This window comes from Nerophis ophidion, linkage group LG16, assembly GCF_033978795.1.
Source record: "Nerophis ophidion isolate RoL-2023_Sa linkage group LG16, RoL_Noph_v1.0, whole genome shotgun sequence".
Classification (NCBI taxonomy): domain Eukaryota; kingdom Metazoa; phylum Chordata; class Actinopteri; order Syngnathiformes; family Syngnathidae; genus Nerophis; species Nerophis ophidion.
In genome coordinates this window covers 29,442,493-29,458,847 of record NC_084626.1, presented here as the reverse complement: position 1 = coordinate 29,458,847, position 16,355 = coordinate 29,442,493, and the positions used below count along the sequence as shown (strand labels likewise).

At 41.7% G+C, this 16,355-nt stretch overlaps 1 protein-coding gene across 1 annotated transcript in view; it reads right to left on the bottom strand.

Annotated features, from left to right (window-relative positions):
• Window positions 1–15,779, bottom strand: part of hcfc1a (host cell factor C1a) — a 31,610-nt gene extending 15,831 nt beyond the window's left edge. Inside the window, exons 1-18 of the mRNA XM_061874843.1 lie at window positions 15,455–15,779; window positions 8,913–9,112; window positions 5,964–6,112; window positions 4,668–4,828; window positions 4,377–4,585; window positions 4,167–4,251; window positions 3,940–4,046; window positions 3,680–3,859; window positions 3,352–3,594; window positions 3,115–3,260; window positions 2,861–3,043; window positions 2,557–2,781; window positions 1,833–1,937; window positions 1,497–1,713; window positions 1,139–1,275; window positions 883–1,030; window positions 568–788; window positions 1–330 (exon numbers count right to left, since the gene is read on the bottom strand). The exon at window positions 1–330 is cut by the window's left edge and continues 421 nt beyond it. Coding sequence (XP_061730827.1) covers window positions 1–330; window positions 568–788; window positions 883–1,030; window positions 1,139–1,275; window positions 1,497–1,713; window positions 1,833–1,937; window positions 2,557–2,781; window positions 2,861–3,043; window positions 3,115–3,260; window positions 3,352–3,594; window positions 3,680–3,859; window positions 3,940–4,046; window positions 4,167–4,251; window positions 4,377–4,585; window positions 4,668–4,828; window positions 5,964–6,112; window positions 8,913–9,108 — 3,042 coding nt within the window. The 5' untranslated portion in view covers window positions 9,109–9,112; window positions 15,455–15,779. The remainder of the gene's footprint in view (window positions 331–567; window positions 789–882; window positions 1,031–1,138; window positions 1,276–1,496; window positions 1,714–1,832; window positions 1,938–2,556; window positions 2,782–2,860; window positions 3,044–3,114; window positions 3,261–3,351; window positions 3,595–3,679; window positions 3,860–3,939; window positions 4,047–4,166; window positions 4,252–4,376; window positions 4,586–4,667; window positions 4,829–5,963; window positions 6,113–8,912; window positions 9,113–15,454) is intronic.
• Between the last annotated feature and the right edge of the window lie 576 nt (window positions 15,780–16,355).

Sequence of the window (16,355 nt, the reverse complement as noted above, 5' to 3'; positions counted from 1 at the left end):
ACGCGGAGAAGTCATATTTGATGACGCAGTAGTAGCTGTGTTGGTGGTTCCCGTTTCATGGGTTTCACAGGGTGGGTTGGAGCACACCTGCCCTGCTCCGATTGTGGCAGAGGATGTCGTGGCTGTATTGGTGGTTCCCGTTTCGTGTGTCTCACAAGGCGGGTTAGAACAGACCAATGTTACTGTCCCCGGACCGTCCCCTGAAGCTCCAGCTTCAGAGGAGCTGGGCTGCTCCGAGGTGGGTGAAGCCAGGATAGACACTGGTAGATCCTGCACCGGTTGGGCTTCGACACCACTGGGAGTTGTGATCAATGTCACCTGGGTGGGCTGCTTTAGAGAAAAATCATGAAAAATGTAAGAATTTTTAAAAATCATTCTAGCTACTTGAAATAGTAGTTTACTTTAACTTTTTGATTGCCATTCCTATTGTGAAGGCGGTTTATTTGCAATTTCAGAAATGTAATTACTTTAAAAAGGCATGAATAAAAGGTTGCCTATATTTTGTTCAGTTGAAAAAATATTACATTGTCTAGGCAGAAAACACAAACAAATATATCAGCATGTCACCTGCACTGTGATGGTGGACGAGGGCAGTGCGGTGGCAGACGTTAGGGCGGTCTGGGCAGCTGACACGGTTATTGCAGGTGAACTGATGACCTGGCTGGAAAGGGTAGCAATGGTCCCCAACGTGGTGATTGGAGTAACCAGTGATGCGTTTGTCGTGTTCACAGCACCACCTGCCAGGCTCGTGGAGACTGTACCAGTTACTGTGCCAAGAGACGTCACACCTAAGTAGGAGATAAATAAGAGTTGAATACAAAAAAAAGCAAAGGCAATTTAAAAAAAATAAAAATAAACACCGCTACTTAGTTATTTTCATACCAGTAGTTCCCTTGACAACAAGGGTTGTGACCGTGGGTTTAACAGTGGATACTGTCCCCGGCGTAACGAGTCGAACACCACCAACTGTGCTCATGGGAACAGTGCGCAAAATAGTGCCAGGCTGGCCGGGAGCGCCCTTCAACACAACCTACAGGCAAGATTCAGGATGAGCATTTGCCATTAAACATACACACAGTCTGGAGCATCACAAAGTATCAGCAATTGTTATATTTCTATTGAATTTAATGATGTGTACCTGGGTCAATCCCTGCTGGCCCGCTGCAGTGGCCAGTTTAGGCACTGCAGTGATGATTTTACCAGGTGTTCCAGTCGTCATCACCTTAGTCGTAAAGATTGTTATCGGGGTTTTGATGCCTGTACTGCTCGTTACACCTACAGGGCCGGCAACACAATTAATGGACATTCATTTTTAAGGGTTATGTCACAGTTGTAATTGCTACAAGCTTAGCCCTAAAAAGCAAGTTGCAGTATTTTTTTGTATGTAATGACGAACAATAAGAGAAATTTTGAATCTGGTTTCAAATGTGATAAACTGTGTTGTTCTTTAACAGTTTAAATGCTATGTGACTGTAACAGAGTTAAGAAATTCAAACCTGTTGCTCCAGGCTGGTTAATGATGGCCGACATAGGGATGGTTTTAATGATAGTGGGGCCCTGTTTAGTAGTATTTGGAGAGACCCCACTGATATTGAGAATTGTGGGCTTGTTTCCTGCGCCTCCAGCTTGGGATGTGGTGATGATTGTTGCAGGCTTTCCATCTGCTGAGGTCACCAGCTTCAGAATGGTGCCGGCTGGCAGGGAACCTTTGGACTAGTGAGCGAAAAGGCAAAAGTGATGCAAACAGTCTGGCGAAAAATATTTTTCTGCCATTTTGAGTTACTGAGCAAGAATCTAAAATTATTCTTCCTGCTCTATTATAGACAACTGACCTGTAGGATTTGGGCGAGAGGGTTAGTGGAAGCCTGGCCTGTGACAGCTGACGTCTGCACTGGTTTGGTTTGAACCACTGACATCATCTTGCCAAGGTTGGAGATCTACCAACATAACAATAAAAACTGAACTCAAAGTTTAACAGACTCATTGTCATTTAGATCACTAAAATTTTGCAGTCTCTTTAGGACAACATTTCCTTACTCCCCCAGTGCTCAACAGCTGTCACTCATCAATCAATCCATGTTTAATTATATAGTCCTTAATCACAAGCGTCTCTAAGGTCTTTACAAACTCACGAGTGATTCAACATGCACAAAACATACCATTGTAATGTATGGCAGCATGTTAAAAACATTTATCCAGAGTGTAATTGGAATTTTCAGCAAGTACATGAAATCATCAAATGATGCTCACAACACCATTCATTATCTAGGGATGGGCATTTGCAAGGTACGGTCAGTTACGAAAAATGTGACCCAGTGACTGCTGAAAACAAAAATATTTACTTTAAAATAACCCCAACCATCACCTCATTTTTTCGTCTGCAAACAAGTTTGAGCAAAAAATTGTTGCTGCAGTGTAGCATCCAAATTCCTGTCTCTCCATCACTTAAACATGTAGCCAATAGCACAATATTATCTTTATGATCTAAAAAATGCTGACACACTGATCGTTAATTATACACATTCCTAGTTGTGTAGAATCTGCCTTTCTTCTTACCAGAGTGCCACCACTGCCCATAGTAAGGGGACTCTTTACCAGGGCAATGGTCTTTGTGACTCCTCCCATCACAGTGGTTACTACCTGGGCCTGCTGAGCCACAGTGACCGCACCAGACTTGTGCACAGTGATGATAGGCCTTGTGGTCGTCGTGGGAGAGGAGCCAGTTGCTGTGCCCACCTGGGCTGCAGCAGTCTTCAGCATGCGGGTGGCGGGGTTGCTGACCTGAAGTCACACAAACGCAAGTTGTGGCTCGAGACTGCTGTACGTGGACATTTGAAAAATAAACTGTTTCATTACGTACCATGAGTGGGGAAGCCACTTTCATTGTGGTTGTGCCAGGGGAAACGGCTACGGTCTTAAGAATTGTGGCGCCTGCAGGAACATTAAGCATGGTTGCTGTAGAGGAAGGCGGAATCTTTTGTGTTGCTGCGGCGGCAGCAGCTAGTGCTGCCATACCGCTCATCTGTGGGCTACTTCCAATTGGCTGAAATTAGAGGAAAGAAAACTTACACATCGCTCCACACGATTACGAACAAATGTTAAACATGGACATACCGTTCCTTGGGTGGCCTGGGCAGGAACAACCATTCTGACACCTGGGGGAAGGGACGTCACCGTGACAGGGGACTTCCCAGGTTGGCTTGGGCGGACTGTGACAACAGATGCACCTGTGGCAGATTGCTGAGCAACCTTCAACACAGCTGTAAAAATGGACAAAGATGCAATAAGCTTTTATGTATAAAGCGTAAATAGTCAAGCTTCCTTTTAGAGGGGGAAGGACGATTGTAATACCAGAGTGTGTCAGGCTCTGTGGGGAGGGGGCTGCAGCAGCCAGTGCAGGACTCCTAGGAGAGTTCAGAGGCTGCGTAGGGGTTGTACTCATGGCTGGCGAGGCTGCAGCTGGAGTTGCAGGGATGTCGTATTTCTGCAGCTGTAATAAGTATGTGTCTGCAGTGGAAACAGCACCCCAGCTCACCTCCAGGGAGTTTGTATTGGCACGGACCAACTGCACCCTAGCAGGGGCATGTGGCCGCTCTGGTGGCATAAAGAACAATAAATGTTGACAGTTCTGATTAAGACAAGATGATAAAAAAAAATAAAAAATTCAAGACAAGCATACCAGTTTCCAGGTACCAAAGGTCTTTACAACAGACTTGGTTGTTCCATGCTTTACGGTATCCATCACGGCCGCTCCAAACATAGAGCCTGGAATTGATAGCCACAGCACAATGGCCAGCACGAGCCCTGGGAATGTTGTCTTCGAGGGTGTCCATTAACACTGTCTCCCAACACATAGTGTCTACAGGAAATTGACAAAAATTAACTTGCACCCCTCAAAATACTTTTTAAGATAATATATAGAAATGCAGTCAGACTTACCAAGATTCAAGCAAGCCAGAGTGTTTGTGCACTTCCACTCTTTCTCGTGTGTGGCAACTTTAACATCATCCATTACCAATGGAACCCATCCACCAAAAACATACATCCTGCACAGCGAACACATGAATCACATTGAGATGCTTGGGAAGACAGCATGTTATCTGGGGAATTCAAAACAAACCACCAATAAGCAAGTGTGTGGTGGCTGGGAACAGTAGTTGTCTCACTTGTTTGTGATGGTAGTGGCAGAGTGAAGACTCCTGGGAAGTGGAGCTGTACCGCTTACTGACGGTTTGTTCCACGTCAGGGTATCTGGAGGTAAGAATAATACATTCGTTATTCAACATTATCAAAAAAAAAAAAAAAATCACAATTTCTTAAAAGGGCTGTCATCCACTGTCGCTCAAGTATATCATACCAACAGGTCATAAGCCTACCAATATCAAGAGTCCACAAATCTCCAAGACGGCATCCACTCATCCCTCCATAGACTATAAGCCGAGATTTTCTACTTGTCTTTTCTGTGTAAACCACCGCCGTATGGCTCTCACGGGGAGGAGGCAGAACTCCGTAAGCGATGGGACTATCCCATGTGACCACACTGGATCCAGCACGGAGCTCGAGTATGTACAGATCATTCAGGTATCTGAGAACAATCATAACGCACATTAGTTATGCTCACGTTGCAGAATAGAAAAACACAAGGTCAAACACATCAGTGACAGTACCTAGGAATGTTATTTTTGGGGTCCTCACTGTCATTGGCAAGTCCACCAAACAAGTAGCATTTGTTTCCCACCAGAGAAAAACTGTGACCAAGACGTGGACAGGGAGGAGGGCCATTTTTAGGATTTTTGGCTTTTAATTTTTTCCACTCCCACCTGCTTGCCTAAAACAGACAGCAATCGAAAATGTGTTAATTGATTAAATTGACATACATGCAAATTCCTGACACCTAAAGATGGTTTAACTATAATGGAAGAATCATGTCAACCAGAAACATTTTCAAGCCATTTCAACACTCAATTAATTGTTGTCTAAAGTAATGTGAGATATATATATATATATATATATATATATATATATATACACACACACACACACACACACACACATTTTCTACTGCTTATTCCCTTTGGGGTTGCGGGAGGCGCTGGTGCCTATCTCAGCTACAATCGGGCGGAAGGCGATGGCCACCTCATCGCAGGGCCAACACAGACAGACAACTTTCAATACATACACACATTTTGAAGCTATCATGTGATTATTTTTTAAATCATATTAATCACAGGTTATTACTTGCTTGCATAGTTAAAATTTGCTTAAGAAAAACCGCCAATATTTGGACACAAATGCAATTGTGTTGTCAGGAATGTTTTACTTAACTGCAAGTCATGAATTAGCTCAAAACTTGGTGAGAGTAAGTATAATAAGAAATAAGTGCACATTATCAAATTGTTTGCAGTGATATAGCAAACAAGGTAAAGACAATAAAACTCCCATAAAAAAATGTTACATAGTCGACTATTTAAATCAGCATTTACTCTTTCTTGAACCAATTCTTAAAACAAGCTATTGATCTCTATTTTTGGTACAATGTTATCAGCTGTGATGAAATGAATGACATCTTCTTGCAGCACTTTTTCTTCCCTGATGCTAAGTAGTTTACATGTACACTGGCTGTACATTTAGCGAAGGCTACGTTTAACCTATCTGTGCAACATTGACGCAGGTAAACTCCAGTGTTGACGTTGTCGTTCTTTATTTGGTTAAGTTGGTGTCGATGTAGCAATCATTCTAGCGGCATCGTCATGTAGGTGATTTGCTTTAAGATGCTATTTAAAACTTGTGAGTCGATCAAAAAAAGTTTGTCGCTGCATTTCCAACATCAGTCTTATATTAAGTTCCATGGGAGTGTGTTTTGAAGTGAAATTGACTGCCTCTCATAGCCCTACTCTGTATATATGTGTGTGCGTGAAAACAAAAACCATTTGCAGACAGTCAAGTGGAAGTAAATGAGTTACCTGGAGTTCATAAAGATCGTTGCTGTACTTCCCATATTCCACCATACCACCAAACACCAACAATCTCGTGCCATCGCAGACAAATCCATATGCAGCACAACCCGGTGGAATGTCACCGCGGACAGCAGGGATGAACCACTGGTTTGTTGCTGGGAATTAAAAACAATTATATCAGAGGGACATTTAGTCATGAAAAAAATCGAACAGCAATTTGCTCCCAATGGAGCATAAAATGTATGTAAGTGTAGCCGAGCTAAATTTTATTTATTTGATTTTAATTGTGGTCATTTATTTACATTTTTTGTTGTGAACTTCCCTAAAAGTGTTTCTTGTTGTAAATAGGTTCCACTCTATTATTTTCCGTTACATACCTTTTTGTTTCCCTGGGGGGTGATTCGACGTTGCACCCGTGTGACCAGCTTCAGTAAGCACTGACTCTCGGAGCTGGTAAGTCATGTTTATGTCTCTCTCCCTTTATTTTTTTATAAACTTTTTGGTTGTCACTCTTAAAGTGTTTTATAAAAATGCACACTGTCTTGTGGCGTGCTGTGAAGCATGCGGGTTAAATTCACAAACTTTCGTTTTCTTAAATTGTTGTAAAAACCAGACTTTTATATGCTTAAGGATGTGTGGATTAGCTTAATGCTAGCGGCAGTTACTACAGGGTTTCCTGGTCTCGTGAGTTTGCGCATGGGTCAAAAACTCTGCTGCGTGTCTGTGTGGACATCTTGTGTGCCACTGTGGTATTAATGTGAGTGTGTATTTTTTTCTTTCTTTATTCTGCAGTGGAGAGAGATACTGTTGACTGTGTGTGACGCCCTGTTCTTTTTGTTACTATGAAAAAAAGGTATGTCTGTTAATGATTTTTTGGCATAGTTTATTGTACAAAAAATATAAAATGAGTTGATGTGAGTGGGGAAAAAAACGAGGTAAATTGCTTCACATATTAAGGACCCTTTTTCCTAATGTATATTTTTGTTGTCTGCTGGTGTATACACTTTATATACTGTTTTTTATTCAATTAATTTGTTTGAGACTATTTTATGCTTTGTTTGCCTTTTTATTATTGTTATTTCATTATTATTATTATTGTTTCCACATGTAAGCATAAATTGAGTTTGAGGATCACTGACTCTTGGAACTGTGGAGAGAGATAATGTGGACTGTGTGTGACCCCCTATTCTTTTTGTTCCTATAAAAAAAAGGTGAATAAATCCTCCACAACTTAACTCCTGTGTGTGCCTCACGACAAAAGACGCAAAGCAGAACAGTGACTGTTACAAAAGTGTTACATAAGCCTTGAATACACGTACAAACAGATTTACATCAGCTGTCAGTCATTGTGCAAGTACTTGAACGTGCATCATCCATTTGACTTTAGCCCGCCTTTTTTAATAAATCAGTATTGACCTTTCTCCAGCAGGGGGCGACACATCTGTGCAAAGTAGACTACAGCAGTGGTTCTCAACCTTTTTTCAGTGATATACCCCCTGTGAACATTTTTTTTAATTCAAGTACCCCCTAATCAGAGCAAAGCATTTTTGGTTGAAAAAAAAGAGATAATGAAGTAGTCTCATAGTCATCATTGTCACCGACGTCCCACTGGGTGTGAGTTTTCCTTGCCCTTATGTGGGCTCTACCGAGAATGTCGTTGTGGTTTGGTTTGTGGTTTGTACAGTCCTTTGAGACACTAGTGATTTAGGGCTGTATAAATAATCATTGATTGATGATTGATTGATTGAAGTAAAATGCAGCACTATGTTATCAGTTTCTGATTTATTACATTGTATAACAGTGCAAAATATTGCTAATTTGCCAAATATTGAAATGAGTTGCATTTTTTTTTTTAAACGAAAGAAACTGCTGTTCTGAATGTGTCCACTGGATGTCACAATAGCAAGTCTGTTAGGACCAGCAAGAGGTACAAAGTAAACCATGAAAACTTAATACCTGCCGTTTTGTGTCTTCCGCTTCAAACACATCGTTATTTGGCACCCTTACTCCCCAATAATGTCTTTGTGTGGGTTTTAAGAATAGTCGGTTCTATCTTGTGTACTCGTATTATCAACTTTTACCTTGAAAATAATTTTTTGTCTTGAAAATCAACTTTTACCATTGCAAGATAACTCTTTGTCATCCTTTTTCCATAGTAATAACATTAATAATAATAATAGATGGATAAAACTCTTTTCTATACACCCAAAACGCTTCGGAATATCAGAGCCATTAGAGGCGGCACATGGACCAAACCGGTGAAATAAGGTGTTCTACCAACGGGTTCTAGGATTACTGCCACGACAGGCGCCAACTAAGGTATGAAAATATAGTGAGAAAACTTAAGCCTTTTGAATAGTTTTACCGCCGATTCTCACGGTTTGTTGAGTTTGGATTGATACGTAGACATGACGAAGGAGGTGTTTGATACCTCGAAGAGTTTACATGTTGTGTTTTTTGTTCAATCCCAGAAAGACTGCGACTTAAAGTTTAATCCTGGCTTTGTAGATAAACTGAGACCACGTCTAAACTCATTGTGTTTTTGAAACTGCACCAATTTCCTCAGAATTTTCAACAAACTAAGTGTTTTTTCCAGAGGATTATTTGTGAGTTGTACGTTTTCACAATGTGCTTGTTCTATTTTTGGCCAAAGTAAAACAAAGTAAACAACCTGGAGTTGTCTTTAGTTTGAAGTTATAATGCCGCGATTTTATTATTCCTGCCCACTTGGGAATGGATTTTCCTGCATGCGGCCCCTGAGCTAAAATGAGTTTGACACCCCTGATTTAGGGCCTGAACTCAATATCATGCACTCAAATAATTCATTTTAGTCTCACTTCTAGACGTAAAAAATAAACATTAAAAAAGGGTTAGGGTTAAAATTTTAAAGTGATGATTATATGTAAATTTTTGCTTTAAAAGGAGTAAAAATAAGTTTTAAAAAATTATTCTTACCAGTATTGTAGACATGCAATTCATCCACAATCCCTTCGTTTCCTCCGCCAAACACAACCATCAGTTCTTTAATCGCCACGGCTCTGTGACCATGTCTGGGCCGGGGGACAGGACCGGACCACCCGAGTACTCGTTTCCACCGCGGCTGCAGAACCGACGCCGAGGTCCCAGTCACCACAGAACCAGGGACAGACATGATTCTATCAGAAAATTAAAATGGGGCATTAATTCACTGAAATGACGACTGTAACCCGAATAAAAAAAAAACAATAACTGTGCGCCGTTCAAACTTGACAGTTGGTGCGCCTCTCTACAGTTAGCTTTTTTGAGATCAATCCCTCTTGCAAAATGTGAGAACTTAAAGGCCTACTGAAACCCACTACTACTGACCACACAGTCTGATAGTTTATATATCAATGATGAAATATCAACATTGCAACACATGCTAATACAGCCTTTTTAGTTTACTAAATTACAATTTTTAATTTCTCGCGAAGTGTCCTGTTGAAAATGTTGCGGTATGATGACGCGTGTGTTTGACGTCACCGGTTGTAGCGGACATTTTTTTCCAGCCCGATCCGAACTGTAAGTAGTCTGCTTTAATCACATAATTACACAGTATTCTGGACATCTGTGTTGCTGAATTGTTTGCAATTTGTTCAATTAATAATGGAGAAGTCAAAGTAGAAAGATGGAGGTGGAAAGTGGTGTATTGCAGCTGCCTTTAGCATCACAAACACAGCCGGTGTTTCCTTGTTTAAAATTCCCGAAAATTAAGCTTTACTATGGAACAAAGCGGTCAAGCGAACATGGTTCCCGCCCACATGTCAACCGGCAGGTTTCGGTGAGAAAATGGTGGTAATAAGTCGGCTCTTACCGTAGTTATGAGCGGAGCTTGCGTCCTCTTGCAGCTGGAGACTCTTTTACCTCCTCCCACCGTAGACACTGGCGGTCACCAGACCCCTCCAACTTTCATGTACCATATAATCTCACTAAAACAGTAGTAACACAATAAGCAGATAAGGGATTTTCCAGAATTTTCCTAGTAAATGTGTCTAATAACATCTGAATCGCTCCCACTGCCCTCGCCTTTTTTTTTCTCTAGTCCTTCACTCTCACTATTTTCATCCACAAGTCTTTCATCCTCGCTCAAATTAATGGGGAAATTGTCGCTGTCTCGGTCAGAATCGCTCTCGCTGCTGGTGGCCATGATTGTAAACAATGTGAGTAGCTCTACAACCAGTGACGTCACGCGCACACCGGTACAGGGAAGGCTTTTTTATTAGCGACCAAAAGTTGTGAACTTAATCGTCAATGTTCTCTACTAAATCCTTTCAGCAAAAATATGTCAATATCGCGAAATAAATCAAGTATGACACATAGAATGGACCTACTATCCCCGTTTAAATAAGAAAATCTCATTTCAGTAGGCCTTTAATGTCACGTACACTTGTTGATACTTCGTAGTAGAAAACACTGGATTAATAAAATCTCTTAAACAAATGTAAGTTGTTTCTAACCATTGAATACGATTCACAAAAGCAGCCATCTTGTAACCAAACAAGCCCCCGCTTACGCTGAAAAATGGCGGAAGCGAATGAAAGGGGGAAAACACACAACCGCCGAATACATCAACATAGAACCGTGAAAATATACAGCAACTGGGAAAATAATACAAGGTGTCAACACAGGGAAGCACACACGGCGACAACTCCCGTTTAAATCACAGTTAAAACTCACAAACAGGAGTCGGCTTTTTTCACGCCGCTCTGGAAGTCGCCATATTGTAGCTAACAAACTTAGCATTCGCTAGAGCCGTTCACCAGCTTGCGGCGTTTAAGTACACCACTACCACATAAAGTACCGCAAAGGTCTAGTATTGCAACACACATGCACAGTTTTCCAGAATTATCCTAGTAAATGTGTCTAATTACATCTGAAACTCTCCCACTGCCGCCGCCTGGAGCCGTCGCCTTTTCTTTTTTTTTTTTTTGGATGGGAAAATTGTGATATTTAGTCGGATCTTACCGGAGACTTGAGTGGATAATGCGACCTCATCCTGCAGCTCAAAAAGGCAGCTGTGATCTTGGCTCCTTGGCTTCTCTCAGAGACAATGGCGTTCACCGCAGCCATCCGACTCTCAGATATGACTTTATAATCTCACTAAAATACTATAAACACAATAAGCAGCAAATGGATTTTCCAGAATTTTCCCAGTAAATGTGTCTAATTACATCTGAAACTCTTCCACTGCCGTCACCTGGAGCTGTCGCCTTTTCCTTTTTATTAGTGCTTCACTGTAACTTTCCTCATCCACAAATCTTTCATCCTCGCTCAAATTGATGGGGAAATCGTCGCTTTCTCGGTCCTGGCGTTCACCGCAGCCATCTGACTGTCAGATGTGACTTTATAATCTCACTAAAATACTATTAACACAATAAGCAGATAAGGGATTTTCCAGAATTATCCTTGTAAATGTGTCTAATAACATTTGAATCGCTCCCACTGCACTTGCCTTTTTTCCCCCCAGTCCTTCACTCTCACTATCCTCATCCACAAATCTTTCATCCTCGCTCAAATTAATGGGGAAATTGTCACTTCCTCGGTCCGAATCGCTCTCGCTGCTGGTGGCCATGATTGTAAACAATGTGAGGAGCTCTACAACCAGCGACATTAAGCGCACACAGGTACAGGCTAGGCTTTTTTTATTAGCAACCAAAAGATGTGAACTTTATCGTGGATGTACTCTACTAAATCCTTTCAGCAAAAATATGGCAATATCTCGAAATGATCAAGTATGACACATAGAATGGACAAGCTATCCCCGTTTAAATAAGAAAATCTCATTTCAGTAGGCCTTTAATGTCACGTATAGTTGTTGATACTTCGTAGGACGAAACACTGGATTGATAAAATCTTTGTTAAACAAATTTAAGTTGTTTCTAACCATTCAATACGATTCACGGAAGCAGCCATCTTGTAACCAAACAAGCCCCCGCTTACGCTGAAAAATGGCGGAAGCGAATGAAAGGGGGAAAACACACAACCGCCAAATACATCAACATAGAACCGTGAAAATATACAACAACTGGGAAAATTATACAAGGTGTCAGCACAGGGACGCACACACGGCGACAACTCCCGTTTAAATCACAGTTAAAACTCACAAACAGGAGTCGGCTTTTTTCACGCCGCTCTGGAAGTCGCCATATTGTAGCTAACAAACTTAGCATTCGCTAGAGCCGTTCAACAGCTTGCCTTGTTTAAGTACACCACTACCACATAAAGTACCGCAAAGGTCCAGTATTGCAACACACATGCACAGTTTTCCAGAATTATCCTAGTAAAGGTGTCTAATTACATCTGAAACTCTCCCACTGCCGCCGCCTGGAGCCGTCGCCTTTTCTTTTTTTTTTTTTTGGATGGGAAAATTGTGATATTTAGTCGGCTCTTACCGGAGACTTGAGTGGATAATGCGACCTCATCCTGCAGCTCAAAAAGGCAGCTGTGATCTTGGCTCCTTGGCTTCTCTCAGAGACAATGGCGTTCACCGCAGCCATCCGACTCTCAGATATGACTTTATAATCTCACTAAAATACTATAAACACAATAAGCAGCAAATGGATTTTCCAGAATTTTCCTAGTAAATGTGTCTAATTACATCTGAAACTCTTCCACTGCCGTCACCTGGAGCTGTCGCCTTTTCCTTTTTATTAGTGCTTCACTGTAACTTTCCTCATCCACGAATCTTTCGTCCTCGCTCAAATTAATGGGGAAATCGTCGCTTTCTCGGTCCTGGCGTTCACCGCAGCCATCTGACTGTCAGATGTGACTTTATAATCTCACTAAAATACTATTAACACAATAAGCAGATAAGGGATTTTCCAGAATTATCCTTGTAAATGTGTCTAATAACATTTGAATCGCTCCCACTGCACTTGCCTTTTTTCCCCCCAGTCCTTCACTCTCACTATCCTCATCCACAAATCTTTCATCCTCGCTCAAATTAATGGGGAAATTGTCACTTTCTCGGTCCGAATCGCTCTCGCTGCTGGTGGCCATGATTGTAAACAATGTGAGGAGCTCTACAACCAGCGACATTAAGCGCACACAGGTACAGGCTAGGCTTTTTTTATTAGCAACCAAAATATGTGAACTTTATCGTGGATGTACTCTACTAAATCCTTTCAGCAAAAATATGGCAATATCGCGAAATGATCAAGTATGACACAGAATGGACAAGCTATCCCCGTTTAAATAAGAAAATCTCATTTCAGTAGGCCTTTAATGTCACGTATAGTTGTTGATACTTCGTAGGACGAAACACTGGATTGATAAAATCTTTGTTAAACAAATTTAAGTTGTTTCTAACCATTCAATACGATTCACGTAAGCAGCCATCTTGTAACCAAACAAGCCCCCGCTTACGCTGAAAAATGGCGGAAGCGAATGAAAGGGGGAAAACACACAACCGCCAAATACATCAACATAGAACCGTGAAAATATACAGCAACTGGGAAAATTATACAAGGTGTCAGCACAGGGAAGCACACACGGCGACAACTCCCGTTTAAATCACAGTTAAAACTCACAAACAGGAGTCGGCTTTTTTCACGCCGCTCTGGAAGTCGCCATATTGTAGCTAACAAACTTAGCATTCGCTAGAGCCGTTCAACAGCTTGCGGCGTTTAAGTCCAACACTACCACATAAAGTACCGCAAAGGTCCAGTATTGCAACACACACGCACAGTTTTCCAGAATTATCCTAGTAAATGTGTCTAATTACATCTGAAACTCTCCCACTGCCGCCGCCTGGAGCCGTCGCCTTTTCTTTTTTTTTTTTTGGGATGGGAAAATTGTGATATTTAGTCGGCTCTTACCGGAGACTTGAGTGGATAATGCGACCTCATCCTGCAGCTCAAAAAGGCAGCTGTGATCTTGGCTCTTTGGCTTCTCTCAGAGACAATGGCGTTCACCGCAGCCATCCGACTCTCAGATATGACTTTATAAACTCACTAAAATACTATAAACACAATAAGCAGCAAATGAATTTTCCAGAATTTTCCTAGTAAATGTGTCTAATTACATCTGAAACTCTTCCACTGCCGTCACCTGGAGCTGTCGCCTTTTCCTTTTTATTAGTGCTTCACTGTAACTTTCCTCATCCACGAATCTTTCATCCTCGCTCAAATTAATGGGGAAATCGTCGCTTTCTCGGTCCTGGCGTTCACCGCGGCCATCTGACTGTCAGATGTGACTTTATAATCTCACTAAAATACTATTAACACAATAAGCAGATAAGAGATTTTCCAGAATTATCCTTGTAAATGTGTCTAATAACATTTGAATCGCTCCCACTGCACTTGCCCTTTTTCCCCCCAGTCCTTCACTCTCACTATCCTCATCCACAAATCTTTCATCCTCGCTCAAATTGATGGGGAAATTGTCACTTTCTCGGTCCGAATCGCTCTCGCTGCTGGTGGCCATGATTGTAAACAATGTGAGGAGCTCTACAACCAGCGACATTAAGCGCACACAGGTACAGGCTAGGCTTTTTTTATTAGCAACCAAAAGATGTGAACTTTATCGTGGATGTACTCTACTAAATCCTTTCAGCAAAAATATGGCAATATCACGAAATGATCAAGTATGACACATAGAATGGACAAGCTATCCCCGTTTAAATAAGAAAATCTCATTTCAGTAGGCCTTTAATGTCACGTATAGTTGTTGATACTTCGTAGGACGAAACACTGGATTGATAAAATCTTTGTTAAACAAATTTAAGTTGTTTCTAACCATTCAATACGATTCACGGAAGCAGCCATCTTGTAACCAAACAAGCCCCCGCTTACGCTGAAAAATGGCGGAAGCGAATGAAAGGGGGAAAACACACAACCGCCAAATACATCAACATAGAACCGTGAAAATATACAGCAACTGGGAAAATTATACAAGGTGTCAGCACAGGGACGCACACACGGCGACAACTCCCGTTTAAATCACAGTTAAAACTCACAAACAGGAGTCGGCTTTTTTCACGCCGCTCTGGAAGTCGCCATATTGTAGCTAACAAACTTAGCATTCGCTAGAGCCGTTCAACAGCTTGCGGCGTTCAAGTCCACCACTACCACATAAAGTACAGCAAAGGTCCAGTATTGCAACACACATGCACAGTTAAACAAAAAAAACCCGACAGGGTGGGTTTTGTTAAGCGGCTTCTTGTTCGAGTATTAGCCTGTGCTAACAGTGTTAGCATCTGTCAAAGCGTCGCGCATTTTTACAATTAAATGCAATGTTTTATTACACTTCCCCGACATGCACGCCTTACCTTATGTGAACAGCGTTGCAACACGACTCTTAGAATGTAGCTAAACCACGTCCGAGTGCATACAGCGAGTGTTATTGTGTTTCATGCCGTCAGTGGAAGCAGCCATCTTTCCACCGTCGGCCTAGTTCAGGAAAAATGGCCGGGCGGTTTGAAACAACAAAAACACCGCAGGAAGGAGGCCAGCGGATGCATGCAAACTAAACACACCTACCTAATTCGATGCAGTAGTTGCACAAAGCACTGACGGGCGGTGTAAGGTTGTGGTGATAATCCAGATTCATTCAATTTGCGAAGGAATATTTCCTCTCATGCCTGCCTGGAAGCTGCCATCTTCTTGACAACCAGAGGCGGAGGAAAATGGCAGAGAGTTCGGCGTCACCCAAAGCAAACATGGCGACCGACAACAACTTGCCGACTCTGTTGGACATAAACTAATGTACGGTTTTATTTTGGCGTCGGGGAATCGGTGTACGAATCCACTTGCGACGACGGGATTTATTAGACACTCGATTTTAGCACGGCGGCACAGTTTAGTAGGAGTTCGAACAAATTACAACAAGTTGCGATATCGTCCTAGGTTTATTGTCCCTTACTAAAGATGGCGGAATACGTTTTTTTTTTAAATCTCTTTTTTTTATTTCAATGTTGCAGCGGCTATTTTTTCGCCGCCACACAAATCAACATGTGCATCAATTCACAACTACCGCAACCAAGTATTGAAAAAATATATATTTTTTGTTCATATATTACGAAGTTACCACGCCCACATGTAGTAATAATTATGCCCGCCACAATTATTTTCTACAAACAATTCTAGTCAAGTTCTCATATATTTTCATTCATTTTGAGTCTGAGTTTGAGTTTGAGGTCGGGTTTGAGGGATGGCGTGGCAAAGTTGGTAGAGTGGCCGTGCCAGCAATCTGAGGGTTACTGGTTCAATTCCCGTCTTTTACCATCCTAGTCAAATCCGTTGTGTCCTTGGGCAAGTGCATGTTGTTGTTGTTGTTTTTTTAGTAACCAGCAAGCACAGTACAGTTAGTAGAACAACTGTTTTTTTATTACCATGAATTGATTAACGTGGACCCTGACTTAAGTTGAAAAACTTGTTCAGG